General features: G+C 35.0%; 1 protein-coding gene across 1 annotated transcript in view; it reads left to right on the forward strand.

The window, feature by feature from the left end:
- RabGGTa (Rab geranylgeranyltransferase subunit alpha) overlaps positions 1-14,401 on the forward strand; it is a 268,975-nt gene that overhangs the window by 109,396 nt on the left and 145,178 nt on the right. Inside the window, exon 6 of the mRNA XM_090397695.1 lies at positions 8,725-8,808. Within this exon, the coding sequence (XP_090253821.1) occupies positions 8,725-8,808 (84 nt within the window). The remainder of the gene's footprint in view (positions 1-8,724; positions 8,809-14,401) is intronic.

Below are 14,401 nucleotides of genomic sequence, written 5' to 3' on the forward strand. Positions count from 1 at the left end.
AAGCTGGTCCTTGTTGGAGATCTAAACAACAGAGTAAGAAATGAATTACCACACACCTCTGGAGGGTACATGTCAGGAATTTGATGATGATTGATGTAGAAATGTTTCAGAAAAATTTGGAGAAAAGGGCAAAGCTAATAATAATACAGGTAATCCTCGACTTATGACGATTCGCACTTACGACGGCCAGAAATTATTATTAAAAATGCTCTAATTTAACTTTGCATTTACATATATATATTACATGGCTTTTGTATACGCATTGCACCATTGCCATTAGTTGACAAGCAAAGTCTACCACCAATGCACAGTAGCCGCTGCTATGATTCACCCACTTCTAACTTATCACAGCCTTTGGCTCATTAGTTGCTAATCAGCAGTTGAAGTGTTCGTTTCTCTCGTTGCAATTTTTGTATCTCGTCATAACCCTATCATCCAGTAAGAGAAGTAATACTACTGATGAAAATTCCAACATAAAAAAAGAAGGCGAGGAAAGCTTTAAGTTTAGATGTTAAAATGAAGGTCATTAAAGCATATGACAAAGGAAAGAAAGTCAGTGAAATAGCACGAGAAGAAAAACTATCCCATTTAACTGTTTCAACAATTATAAAAGATAAATCAAGAATAATGGAGGCAGCTAAAGGAGCAGTTAATATGAAATGTACAATTTTAACGAAAAAAAGAGAAGGGCCAATTCATGAAATGGAGAAGCTTTTAATGATATGGATGGATGATCAAATCAACAAGACTATTCCTCTCAGTTTGTTTACGATTCAAACAAAAGCACACAGTCTATGACAATTTAAGGAAACAACAAGAAGATAAATATGGCGAGCATAGATTTAACTCTAGTAAAGGTTGGTTTTTATTGATTCAAAAGCCAATTTAACTTGCATAACATACGAATAATACGAATGCTAGTTCTGATTTTGAAACTGCCAAAATTTTCAAGAAAAATCTGAAAGAGATTATAATAGATGAAGGCTATTTGCTAGAGCAGATTTTTAACGTAAATGGAACCGGACTGTTCTGGAAAAGAATGCCAGAATGAACTTGCATTCACAGAGAAGCTACATTGGTGCCTGGTTTTAAGGCATTTAAAGATAGGATTATGCTTCTTCTTGGAGGAAATGTTGCTGGTTTTAAATTAAAACCATTTCTTGTTTACCATTCACAAAACCCAAGAGCTTTGAAAAACATTGACAAGAATAAGTTGCCAGTTCACTACAGGAGTATGCCTAAGGCTTGGATGACGATTGTTTTATTCAAAGACTGATTCTTAAATTATTTTATTCCAGAAGTACGTGCCTACTGTCTTGAAAAAACATTCCTTTTATTATTCTATTGCTGCTTGACAATGCTCCAGGACATTCTCTTCACATCGGCGATTTGAATGAAAATATAAATGTGATGTATTTAATGCCCAATACAACAGCTGTGATTCAACCTATGGATCAAGGTTTGATTGCTACATTCAAGACATATTATCTGAAAACTACATTTTTCTCAAGCAATAACAGCAATGGACAATGATGCTATAACATTACGCGATTTTTGGAAAAATTACGATATTAATCAATGTATCTAGATCATTGGAACTTCATGGAAGGAAGTATCGGAACAATGCATGTGAAGAATTTGGAAGAAGTTGCTACCGCAGGAGACACTCAAAGAGCACAATGAGCATAGTATATTAGAACAAATTGGTGAAGAAGTCGTTGAAATTGCAAGAAAACTGGATCTAGAAATCAATATTACTGATATAGAAGGTGAACTGACTGATCAAGACTTGATTTTCCAAAATGAAAGAGTTGTAGAAGAATAAAGGAATAATGAGGAGGAAGAGAAATTGTTAAAAAAAATTACTGTAAAAGGATTAGCTGAAGTATTTTCTAAACTAAATCAAGGACTTCAGCTACTTGAAAATATGGATCAAGACACTGATCACTTCGCCAAGATGAAGAGCAAATTCGAGAAGCAGTCTGATGTTATCGCGAAATATATGAAGAAAATAAGATAACACCCCAACAGACAACATTAACCAATTTTCTGATTAAAAAAGCTACTCCGGATCATGAGAAATAACCATATCGTCCAAATGAGTTACAGTTACTCACATGTTTAATTAAAGACACCATTAATAAGTTTTTTGTTTATGTTAACTAATATTTAAAGGAATTTCAAATTAAAGTAAGTGCATGATTTTTGATATGTGTTTATGTATTTTTTTCCTTAAATTTTTCTTTCTTAATTTTGTATTTATGTATTTATATGTATATGTGCTAATAAATAATTTATAGATGTTTATGTAAGTTTATACATTTTTAACCATTTTAAGTTAAATAGAAACCTAATTTATGAAAATATTATAACAGTAATCAAACAAATCAAGAATTAAAAGTCCTCGGCTTACATCAGAATCGACTTATGACGGAGATTGGAACAGAATCCCGTTGTAAGTCAAGGACTACCTATAGTAAGTAAGTACCAGCTGGATTTCTGTTCAAGACATGCTAGTCCTCATTAGCACTGTGTTCTAACATAAAGATGCACACCACATGAAGAGAATACACAAGAAACAAGAAAAGCTTTATTGACTGCGTTATTGTTGATATGTTTGCCTTCCTGCTAATGTGCCTGTGTGCATGTACTTAGTCATATTTCTTTGTGCCTATGATGATGTCTTGGTAACCAAGGCGAAATGTTGGCAGAGTAATTTATTAGAAAAATTAATTTAATTTGTAATTATTCTAGATGTGTGTTTTCTAGACATTAAACTTTAACGTGAGTGATAATCAATGTCTTAGTATCCATACTAGATCCAACTGGCTTCCCTTTTCCATTTCCAAAAATCCAACTTGAAAAGATACAGAAGTATTTGCTATAAGCTATGATCTAATGCTGATCATATACATACCAGCCACTGAGTTAGAAACTTTTTACTTCTTAGAAAAATCAGTGGTTTCTATATAGGCATGCAACTGCCAGTACCAATACTTTTTAATTCCCTGCACATAGTTCAGTGAGATATGGGTCAAGAACAGCCTCTTCGTTAAATGCTCCGGTCAGTTCCTGCACACTGAAAGTTCTGTTTATCCATGCAAGCTTTCTCAGATGATGATGATGATCTTGTTCCTGACAGAATGTCTTAGGACCACAGTTACACCTCTTAGACAAGCAAAGTGGGTTATTTTTCCACTGATTAAACACATGGGATCTCATCATTTGAGAAACCAGTCAGCTCTGCTGTTTGAAATTGTGGCTCAAACCAGATGGGCACCCACAATAAGCCCTTTATCGAACTCCGAAAGATCCTTTGTTTTTTCAATCAACTCACATGGTGATCAAATTAACACTATTAATGATTACTGACCAGCATCATTCTTAAATATTGCCTGGAACATGTGGTGATGCACATGAACCAAGTATCTTGCATATATGCTGTGTAAGTGATGTTTACATACGTCTGCATAAAGGTTTCTAATCCATGCCCCTGGCAGAATTTGAATCAGTGGCCTGTTGATTGGAGAGCAGGTATCCTAACCACTTGACCAGTCAGCCGGCAATCTTCCTTTGGGACTTCAGTGTTCATAATTCAGATTGGCATTCATTCATTCTTTAATTCACAGACTAAACTGGAAGAGAAACTGAACTGCTTGCTGTCAGTAGTGATCTAATATAAATTGTTCACTCCATAATACCAGATAATCATCATTATAATCCTTTTTATTCTCCTAACCCTAACAAAGTTAACATATTAATGTTAACTTTTCTATTGGTAACTCTGACCATAACCTTATCCATGTTTCTTTTTCTGCAGACCCTCTCCTAACTAGTCTCAGCCTTGTATCCTATGGAACTACAACAGCGCTAGTTAGAGTGACCTTCAGGATGTCTCTTCCTTCTTACTATGGTTGGATTATTATGTATGCTCTTCCAGGGAAATCTAATGACTTAGAGATAGAGGACCATTTTGGTCACTTGTACTAAATACTTATCATACCTCTTTATGAAGACATTTACCAAAGATCCATTCACATCATCACTAACAGTACTCATTACATACACACTCATCATTCACCATGAAAAGAATCTGGACCTCCTGTCACCCTTAGTTGCAAATCAGGAAAGCGCGTACGAAATGATCTCCTTTGACCTGTGCTCTCCTGATCCAAACACATGCTCTGACTCAATCACTGAAATAATTCTTACATGATGAAGGTCTTCATCCTCCTATTCCATTCAAACATCTGGTCAAATGCAGAAAACTTGTTTACTACTTAGACAGCACTTGAACCCTCTGGTCCTTATCAGAGCCATTGGGCACAACCTTGTATCTGGATGGTACATTATAATATCGTCCAAAGATAAAGCTGGCTTCTATTATTCTTCTCTTCCAACTCTGACCAAGATTAGCAAGGCATATTACCTATAGTTATACCAAGAACAGCTCACTGCATGCCTTCTGCTGTCTTTAATCAAGGACATCAGACAGCTTCTGGTCTTGATTGTATCTCCCGCAGTTGTGTTCAAAACCTGTGAATTAACAATCATCCTATATTGCAGTCTCTCTCTCTCATCCGGCATCTATCCTACATCATGGAAGTTAGCCTCCAAGTCCATTCCAAAAAAAAGGGAAATAAAAGTCACCCATCAGAATATCCATTGCCATTACCTCACTTCTCTCAAACATGTTAGTGAAAGTCATTAAAGTCAACTTCTCTGCCCTATGGATTCTGCAGCTCTCAATCCACTTTTGAATACAATCCATTGAAAGATTTGGAGAAATTCTTATTGTCACTCTTAATTTGATGTTTCCTGGAGGTATTTGTCATTTGTCCTTCCAGTCTGTTTCTTGCTCTTTGTAGCTATTTCTCTTTGGCTATTCATGGGCTTCTTCTCTTCAGATTTTAGTACCCATACCTGGACTAAACCCTAGAGCTTTCCACTTTCATCCACAGTCCTCTTCCTGTATATTAATTGTCTTTTACTGACTTCAAAATTTCTCTTTAATTTACTTGGTGAGAATACACTCCATTCCTCTTCTTCTCTTGCTTTGACAAATCTTTGACTGGTCAACACTCAATGCCTCAAGATCTTCAAAAAACCAGTGCCTTATATGCTGATCTCTTTACTATTTTCTATGTGGTATTGACAATCTTGCCAACTTCATTGCTACTAAAACAGTCCTGTCAAGAAAAGATTTCAAGAAAGAACTCACTTCATCCCTCTTTATCATTAATAATACTCAGTTCTCCAGATATAATTGGAATTTTCTTCTTGGACTGATTTCTAATTTTCCCTGCATAAAACACATCACATTCATAGCCTCCAAAATTACTGGCATCCTTTTTCGCTCAAGACTACTATTTATCTGTATGGCTGCTAACCCTATGCAAATCCATCTAACTTTACAAGACTGTTCTCACATTTGGAGTATGACACCAAAAATCATCCTTAAAATGCCTACTGTTATTTTAGAAAGGTAGACATTCTGATAGATGCTCTGTTTGTGTCCTATGCCTTTTCTGGTATTTTTTGATGGTGTTCTGCTGAACTGTCTTCCATTATTCCCCTTTTATTTAGCCTATAAAAACTTGTGCTGCTTAGCATCCATTAATAATCTTGTTTTTAACCCATCAAGCTAATTTTTTCTCCTTTCTTTTATTTCGTCGACCTCTATCCCCTGGAACAGGTGTTCTTGCTGTATTTTCCAATGGACCTCTACTTCCTGCTATTCAAGAAACAATGTGCCATGTTTAATCTTGATTCAGATTAGCTAATCTTTAACCTACCCATAGTACTAAACATGCTGTAAAGTTGTGTAACATTTTTTATATGATGAAATGAATGTTTTCCTTATGGTATTCAGTCATCTATCATAATTGCTGAAAGGTCAACCAGGTTTGTCTCCCATGGGAATGCTATTGCTGAACTCAGGATCAAGTATCCTTTGAGCAGCAAGATAAAAACATCCCACCTTCTGTAGCTTATAAAAACATGAACAAAAAAAGATTGGTAAGTTTGCTCAGAGATTGCAGTGCTTTCCTGCTAAAGTCAACTTAAATTTATAGCTTTATTACAATAGTTAAGATTTGAAGAATGTATATATACATTTTTTTGTTTGGAGGATATGTGACATATACAGTATATACTGCTCAAAGGGTTAACTCAGTTCAAAGAAAACTTAATCATTGTCCACTATAGCTGAAGTTAGTGATTACTCAGAGTATATAAAAAAAATTAATAAATCAAGCATTATTTACAGTTATTATATACATGACATATAAGGACAATTCATTATATCCAGAATTAAAATACTAGGTCACTCACACACTGTCTGTCAATCAAATTGTATAAACAGTTAGAGATAAATCTCCAGTGAGCTCACCTGAAAGAGTTTAACAAACTCATAATGAAAAGCATGTAAGGTAAGATGTAACATCACACTAATCTATCAAGCTACACTTTTAATACTAGAAATAAACTTCAGCAGTTCTGAGTGAACTAACAAAGCAGATAATTATATCAATTGCTTGTTTTGCATTCGGAGTTCAAGGTATTATAACTATCCATTCCACCTTAACCTTGAGAGAATTTAACTGAGGATACAAAACAGTCCTACCTTTCGTTAGTTGAGAGAAAATTCAGACTAAACTCTGCTTACATTCTAAAATGAAGAATACAAGCTCTTATGTAACATAATGGAAGTACATATTAGTTTCTTCTGTTCCAATCACTGTAGGAATTATCAACAGTTGCTTTACTTCAACTGAACAAATTCATGTAAGACACTTGAAAATATTGGTATATACCAGTTACCTTTAAAAGCCTGTATATCCTTGCACCTCTTTATTATTATGTGACACCTCCAGGGAGTCCAAAGACAAATCGAGGGAAAGTGTGCCAACAGCATCGAAAGATTAGTCCTCTTCCAACTACTAACTGCACTCAAACTTGCTTAACTTTTGCGAGTCATTAGTAGCAGAGGCTCTACCAATCGACCAACCTTTGCTGGCATGAAGTCTAGCATGAAATGGAAGTCTTAAATAAGACTTCCATTTTATTGTTTAAATTTAATGAAAATTCAGGATCCAAATTTACTACTGTTTCCTTCTCAGCTCTCTTGCTGTCATTTTTTCTCAGTGTTCTCTGTTGCTTGTCAATGGAATGCTGTGACGTCATATGGATTGCATCCGTCACATCCAAGTTCTTTGCTCTTTTATTATTATTATTATGTTACTCATCGAGGGAGGGTATCTACTCTACAGGTTTCCGTCTCTAACACTCCACCAACTGTAACTACCTTCATTATCTACACCAACGCCATTTACTGCCGACCACCACCACCATTAGTATTTTCACAGACAATCACAAACATCCATGCCCTCGGCGGGATTTAAACCTGCAGCCTTTTTTGGCTGGAGAGTGGGTATGCTAACCAGGCAGGCTGGTGATAAAGCTGTCAGCATATGCTTTTGTCTGGAGGTGATTATCTTCCAAAAAACTTCACTGAAATGTTATTACCATAATTTCTCACTTTACACATCTAAAAGTTCTCTCTGCACCCTGAAGGAAATTCAGTTATTTATACTTTACATAGTTATTATTTACATATACATTCACTATTGACTACTTCTACATGATCAAATTTTTACATCACAGATATGTGTTATAATAAAATAATTGTTAAATATGTATAATTATTGAATATGTATTTCATTTGAATAACTTATTCAGGAAATGCACAGTTGGAATGACAAAATTAACGTAAAAGATGAACAAAATTTCAAAAACGAAACTAGTATGCATTAATAAAATTAAGAACATACATTTTTTTAAATTTTTTTTATTTTACATATGGGAGGAGGCAAAACTTATAGTACATCAGTGCCATGTGTGTACTAGTGATTAAGAAGAAAGATGACACCTATTGATGTCATATTTTTTAATTTTCTTAATGACTACTAGTAATTACTGGTATCAATTTTGAATTTTTTTTTTTCATGTTAATTTTATGTCATTTTCATCTTATAACATGTTTATTATTGCAGGTAAGTCTAATTTGGATCAAGATTAAACATGACATATTTTTTTCAAACCATCAGGCCTTCTGTAAGCATTGTGATAGTCTCAGATTGGGTGACTGAAATTGTCTTCCACTTAAACTTTCACAATCCATTATCAATCCACAACATTCATATCATAGTGGGATTTAAGTCCACAGCTTGTGGATCAGAGAGCAATGTTATTCATTTGGTCATCCAGACCAGCCTAGTTGGCCAAATGGATAAATCTTAATAGTTTGATTACTGCATTTATCTTTGGATGTAACCAGAGCAGAAATCCTTATTGTTTTAACTAACTAACTGGTTATATTGTATTGAGATGAAAATATCATAATGTAATTTAAGTAACATTACTATAATATTTTCATGGACCTGTATCTTGTGAAAAATAATAATTAACAAATTTAATTGCATTCTATTCCATCAGTTTGATATTGTAAATAGTTATCTGCAACTTTAAATAGACTTGGAATGCAGATTTTTTATATGCAGTTGGTTTTCACGGTTTCTTGGTTAATTAAAGGTTTTTGTAACATTGTCCAGTTTTGATTTGTACATGACTGTAGTCAAATTGGTGAGAATAAATTGATGTAGTAAGCAGTTAACGATAGGCGAATTGCCATTGAAAGATTTTTTTTTTTTTAATTAATTTCAGAATATGAACTTGTGCAAAATGCTGCATTTACAGATCCCACTGATCAAAGTGTGTGGTTTTACCATCGATGGCTTTTAGGAAGAGGTGAGTATTTCTGAAAAGGATATATATTTTTAATATTGAAATAAGATTATTTTAATTATTCTTTCCCATTTTATACTTCAAAAAATTAATGTAGATAAGTCTTGGATTATTTTTTAGTCAGAAAATTTTACAGAATTCATAAGTATCCATTAGCATTGTTTTGTTTATCCAATTGTTGTGAACATATACACAGTGGTGCTACCATAACTGGATGAATTTCAATGAAATTTGATATTTGGATCCTTAATGAAAATTTAGAAATTTCAATTTTGATTATAGTAGAATACTCAAAGAACTGAAAAACCATTTCATCATGTCATTTGATTAAATTCCTCCAATATTGCTGTGATCCTACAATTTACAATTTTTTAAAATTATCTCTTAATTTATTCCTGTTATTTTAATACTTTGTTCCTGTATATTCTAAGTGTTACATAGCATCCAACAGGAGCTAGAACGAGTAACCTCATATTAATCTCCAATAGAACAGTTAACTCCATACCATAATGCATTAAAGTTGACTGACTGTTTATTTCTCTATGAAGATGTACTGAATAACTGATACAAAATGTAGTTGACTATTACTGCTATCACTGTAGTAAACTTGTAGTGACCACAGAAATAGTTTTTTTGGAATGTTCTTGAGAAGATTACTGACAACTTAACTAAACATATCCTGGAAACAGTAAAACATTGCCAAATTTCTTAGATTGAAACAGCAACAAGATTTAAACAGCCAACAGATAAGTTTAAATTTTTCATCATTGAATGACTTTGAGAACAGCCAGCCACAAGCCAGTCATAACATAAGCAATTAACTACAAACAAGGGATGATAGTAGCCACCAACCAACAACAAATAAGTGATACAGGAATAACCAGTTGCTTTCATTGTGATTAACTTTTCAAGCCATGCCGTGAGCAATGATGAACTCTTGCTACTTAATAAAGGCCTAAACTTTGCTGTGGCACCTAGGACAGTTAACAGATTGGATTTTATGTAAGATATTGAGGAGTCACTTAAGGATCAAAGCCAAATAACTGGGAGGAGACCTCCACATCACCATTCAGGAATGCAGAGAACCAACTGGGGCTTTTGACCTAATGTCCTAAGTTCATGGACCACATGTCTAGTCAGCTACTGGATCATGTGGTGCACCCTGTTAATAGGTTTCTACTAGGTACTGAACAAATAAGAATAGGCTTGCAATTTGGGGAGTTAGCTGATCTAATTATACTCTCTATTGACTTAAACTACAAATGCATATGATGGTACAAATGATGAGATTTCATGTTGGCTAGGGTGTAACTCAGTTAAACAAGGCCCTGCTGTTTTCATCAGGGAACCAGGGCAAACAGTGAAAAGTCAGCTGCTGGATCAAGCTGAAACTCAAAATCTAGAAAAACAAGAATAAACCCAACATCAGAAGATTTGAAGATAGGAATATAAGGAGTATTAATGGAAAAGAAATCAAACTTGCAGAAGAATTGCAAAAAGTACCATGTAGACATAATGGGCATTACTGAGACAGAGAAGACAAAAATAAGTGAGCTATTACTAAATAATAAGTATAAGATGTTATATTCAGGAAGTAATGATCAAATAAAGAAAGTAGTGATAGCATTCAACACCAAACATGAAGATAAACTTCTTGATTGGAAGACAGTTTCAAGTAGAGTTATGTGGGCACTTTTCAAAATGGGGAAATGGGCAGTGAAACTTATTTATGCCTATGGTCCCACAGAAGGTTCTTCTTCTAAGAAGTGGAGAAATTTTTTGAGTCATTAGAACAGGCAGTTGACATATAGAAAATGGAAAACGTTGGAGGTCTAAACAGTAGAGTAGGAAATGAATTCCACCATGCATGTAGGAATGTTTCGGGAAAATTTGGAGAAAGGGGGGGGGACCCCTTTTGAGTTTTTAAAATTCTAGTCATCGAATTCAAGGAGAAGCGGCCTACCAGTCCGGAACTTGGAGGTTGCGAACTGGGGGAGCAGAGCCCCCCATTTTGAAGACGACACTCAGGGGCTACCCTGAGTGTCGAGTCTTCAAACTTCGTCATCAGAATTAAAGGAGAACCGGCCTACCAGTCTGGAACACGAGGGGGGACACCAGAGGGGCATAGCTCCCCCCCAGTTTATTTATAATATTTTATAAATAATTATAATTTTATAAAAATATTTATAATTTTATAAATAATATTTTATTTTATTTTATTTATATTTACTTATATATAAATTTATAATATTATTCAGTATAAAATTGATTATTTTATTATTAAATTGATTATAATAATGTTAGTTTGAAAAGAAAACAGTAGTGATAAAAATATTTATGCATTGTAACTCACCATAGAAGTCAGCTGAGCAGAGGAAGCAGCAGAAGGATGTCAACTTGTCGGTGAAATGCTTACCATATTTACTCGAATAGAATTGGTTCTCGTGTATAACTCTCACCCCCTGATTTTACTTTACGAAAAAAGACATTAAAAAATTTTGCATATACCTCGCACATGAAAAATGTTTAAACATGTCCACATCGTGGTGATAGTAACTTGCTCCTCGCAGTTAACAACACGCCCTCGTAGTTTTTCAAGTAGTTTTATTGTATCTCTGAATAAGATACAGAGCCTTTTGCTGTCTGTGTAATATATTTCTCAACAAGTAGTGCAATTAAAGACAGCTGGAATAAAAACGGTGCTAACTAATGAATCACATATTCTCCTCTCACAGAAACTATGCTGTACAGACTGAAGCAAAACCATGTGTTGCATCGGAAACACAGTATCTAACTAAAAACTATTGTCCAATTTTTCAGTTACATGACCAGTGGGCTCAACTCACACAAAGTTCAACCTTTAGTTGAAACTTTGTGTGAGTTGAGCCCGCCGGTAATGAGCAGTTTCGTCGGATCGATAAACAATACCCCGTCGTGAATGTGTTAAAACTAAGTAATATATAGTGAATGTTGTTATGATAGTTTCAGATGTTATTGAATTCGGTTGAAGAAAATTAGCATTTCAACTCAACAATTGTTGGTTGCCTTTGTCTTTGGGTCGTGTGATCTTTTGTTAATACCCCACCAATCATATGCACGTCTTCGTAGCTGCTCTCTCGTGTAAAACAAAATTTAATTTGTACATATTGTAACAATTAAAAAAGAAAAAGGTTGAATACTTTATAAGCATATATAAGGATATCACCTGTAAATCGTTGATGTGCCAACAAAATTCTCGGATGTGTCATCTCTGGTACACGTGCAATAGGTTCGCCATCTATGATGTAGTGGGTGAATCAAATTAGTGGAGGAGGAGGAGTGTGGGAGTCAGCCAGCAGCCAAATTGCTCTCCTCTAGACAGCAGTTAAGAATTTTTAGGTATTGGGTACTCTGCACCACCCTCTGACACATGGGGAACAATATTTTAAAGATGGGCGAATTTGGGATTTATACAGTTATCAGCTGAATGGGTAAAAATTAATGCCATGAGAAGAAAAGATTGACTAGATTTTTGGAGGATGAGGAAACTATTGATGCGATGTTTTATGCAAGAAGAGGCTGAAGTTAAATATCAGTCCAAGGAACGAGATTTCAGCCCATCTGGTGATTTGTGTATTACTGAGAGTAAGGATAGGTGAGCTTGGATTGCTTTTGCGAGAAAAAAAAAGCAAGATTGTATTTTGGTAGCGTTGAAGGTGACCTGGTTATCCTTTCCCCATTGAAGGATGGTATAGAGATAAGTATTTAAAACACTCAGTGCAGGTAATTTTGTAGCTTGGGATGCCTGAGCACTTCATTGTTAAATAAATAAATAATCTACTCTTAATCATTACTAATTCTATCCACAGACGAAATGTACTTTCATTAGCAGAGCTGTGGATAGAATTAGTAATGATTAAGAGTAGATTATTTATTTATAGGTGATAGAACAGAGCCCTAAGGCATATTTGCATTGGTGGAGAGGCCCAGAGGGAGCCATCCATCATGACATTGTGACTGACCAGAGAGAAATGCCCAATGACAGTGTATGTGCAGGTAGACCAAAGGATAGCAATTTACTGAGCAGGTTTCAAATGGCTTGACATAATCAGATGTTCTAGAAATGTCAAGAGTAACATCATGTGTTTCTCCAAACCCTTCCATGGCACAGCAGTGGGTGATGTATAAGTCAAGATTATAGGTCAAGAGATCGTTTCTGGATCTGGAGTGGCAGTATTCATATTGCTGGTCATTGATTGACTGGTATGTCTCTAGGTGTGAAGAAGCTGACTGTTGATGACTTTTCATTAATTTAGAAAGGATTGAGGTGATGGTAGACTTTTTTCCTTTTTTGAAATAGGTTGGATATATGCTTGCTTTCACCCGATGGGATAAGTGTCAGCTGAGTACGCAAGATTGTAGATTTCATATAATGCAGGTGTTAGTTCTGAAGCATAATGTTTAAGTAGAGTCAGAGAAATGTCATTAGGCTAAAGTAATTTTAGTGTCTAAGTTATTTAGTATTTTTCTGATGTCTTTTTGCCAAAAAAACACAGGTGGCATATGGTGCACTATTTCTGATATAGTAGGAGGCAGTTTGCCTTGCCATCTATGCAGGAGATGGAGATGAAAAGTAATGCCAAGAAGTCAGTTCATCTTTTGATACTATAACAATGGTGCTGCCATCTGGATGAGACAGAGAGAGCACAGGTGAACAAGAATTGCATTGATAGCCTTTGTAAGGGACAAGAAGGCACAACTTCCATTTGGACAGGAGACAAGTTTTCTGCTTTATCTTTTATGAAATCAGATTTTGATTTGTTGACAGCTGTTTTGCATTTATTGTATGCTTCATCATAGGTCAAATCCAAAGAGCTGGGATTCTTTTTTGCAGCTATATGTTAAATTTTTTTTCTTCAGCTGCTTTAATACACCTTTTATTATGCTTTTATTATGGCTTGGAAAGTGGGTGGGAATGAAATGAAGTTGTTTTTCATGCCAGTGAGAATAATGTCTGTGACTCTTAAAGCAGGTGTTTGTATCAGAGAGTGGAAACAGTAGTCTGACCATGGAAAAGAATAGTAGAAGTTTCAGGAGGTTGTCCCACTTGTTACCTCCTTCTGCTAAAGGACACTAAGGTGGGAATGGCTGCAAGAAGGATATTCTATGAGTGAGAAAACTTGCACAATTTTGATCTTAGTTACTGAGAGGAGATGTGACTTTTGTGTTGGATTATTTGAGGGACTGGTTAAGAAATGATCGGTGGTGTTGGGAGTGTGCAGAGGATTGGTATTCAGGTTGGTAGATGTATGATTTGTGTTAGGTTATTGCAGATACTTTCTGATCTCAATTCACTTTGGTTAGTGTTGTTGTTGTTGTTGGATTTGTGGACCTAAAGCCATTTGGTTAGCTGGATTTGAGAAAATCAGGTTTCAGGGATAAGAAATTGAATTGTTCAGAAGGATTTTCAGCATTTGGAGAGTAGTAAATACATCAAAATATAACTGAATGGGGAAAAAACTTGAAGAGCTTAAAGCCCAAATCAGAGGATACTAAATTTGGCATTCTCTGGCAAGTAATGTTCAATCAAAGGCACAGGTTGTCACTCTTCTAGTGA

The sequence above is a fragment of the Typopeltis vanoorti genome, chromosome 9 (assembly GCF_054136105.1).
Source record: "Typopeltis vanoorti isolate ZY-2024b chromosome 9, IOZ_Tvanoo_1.0, whole genome shotgun sequence".
NCBI classification, from domain to species: Eukaryota; Metazoa; Arthropoda; class Arachnida; order Uropygi; family Thelyphonidae; genus Typopeltis; species Typopeltis vanoorti.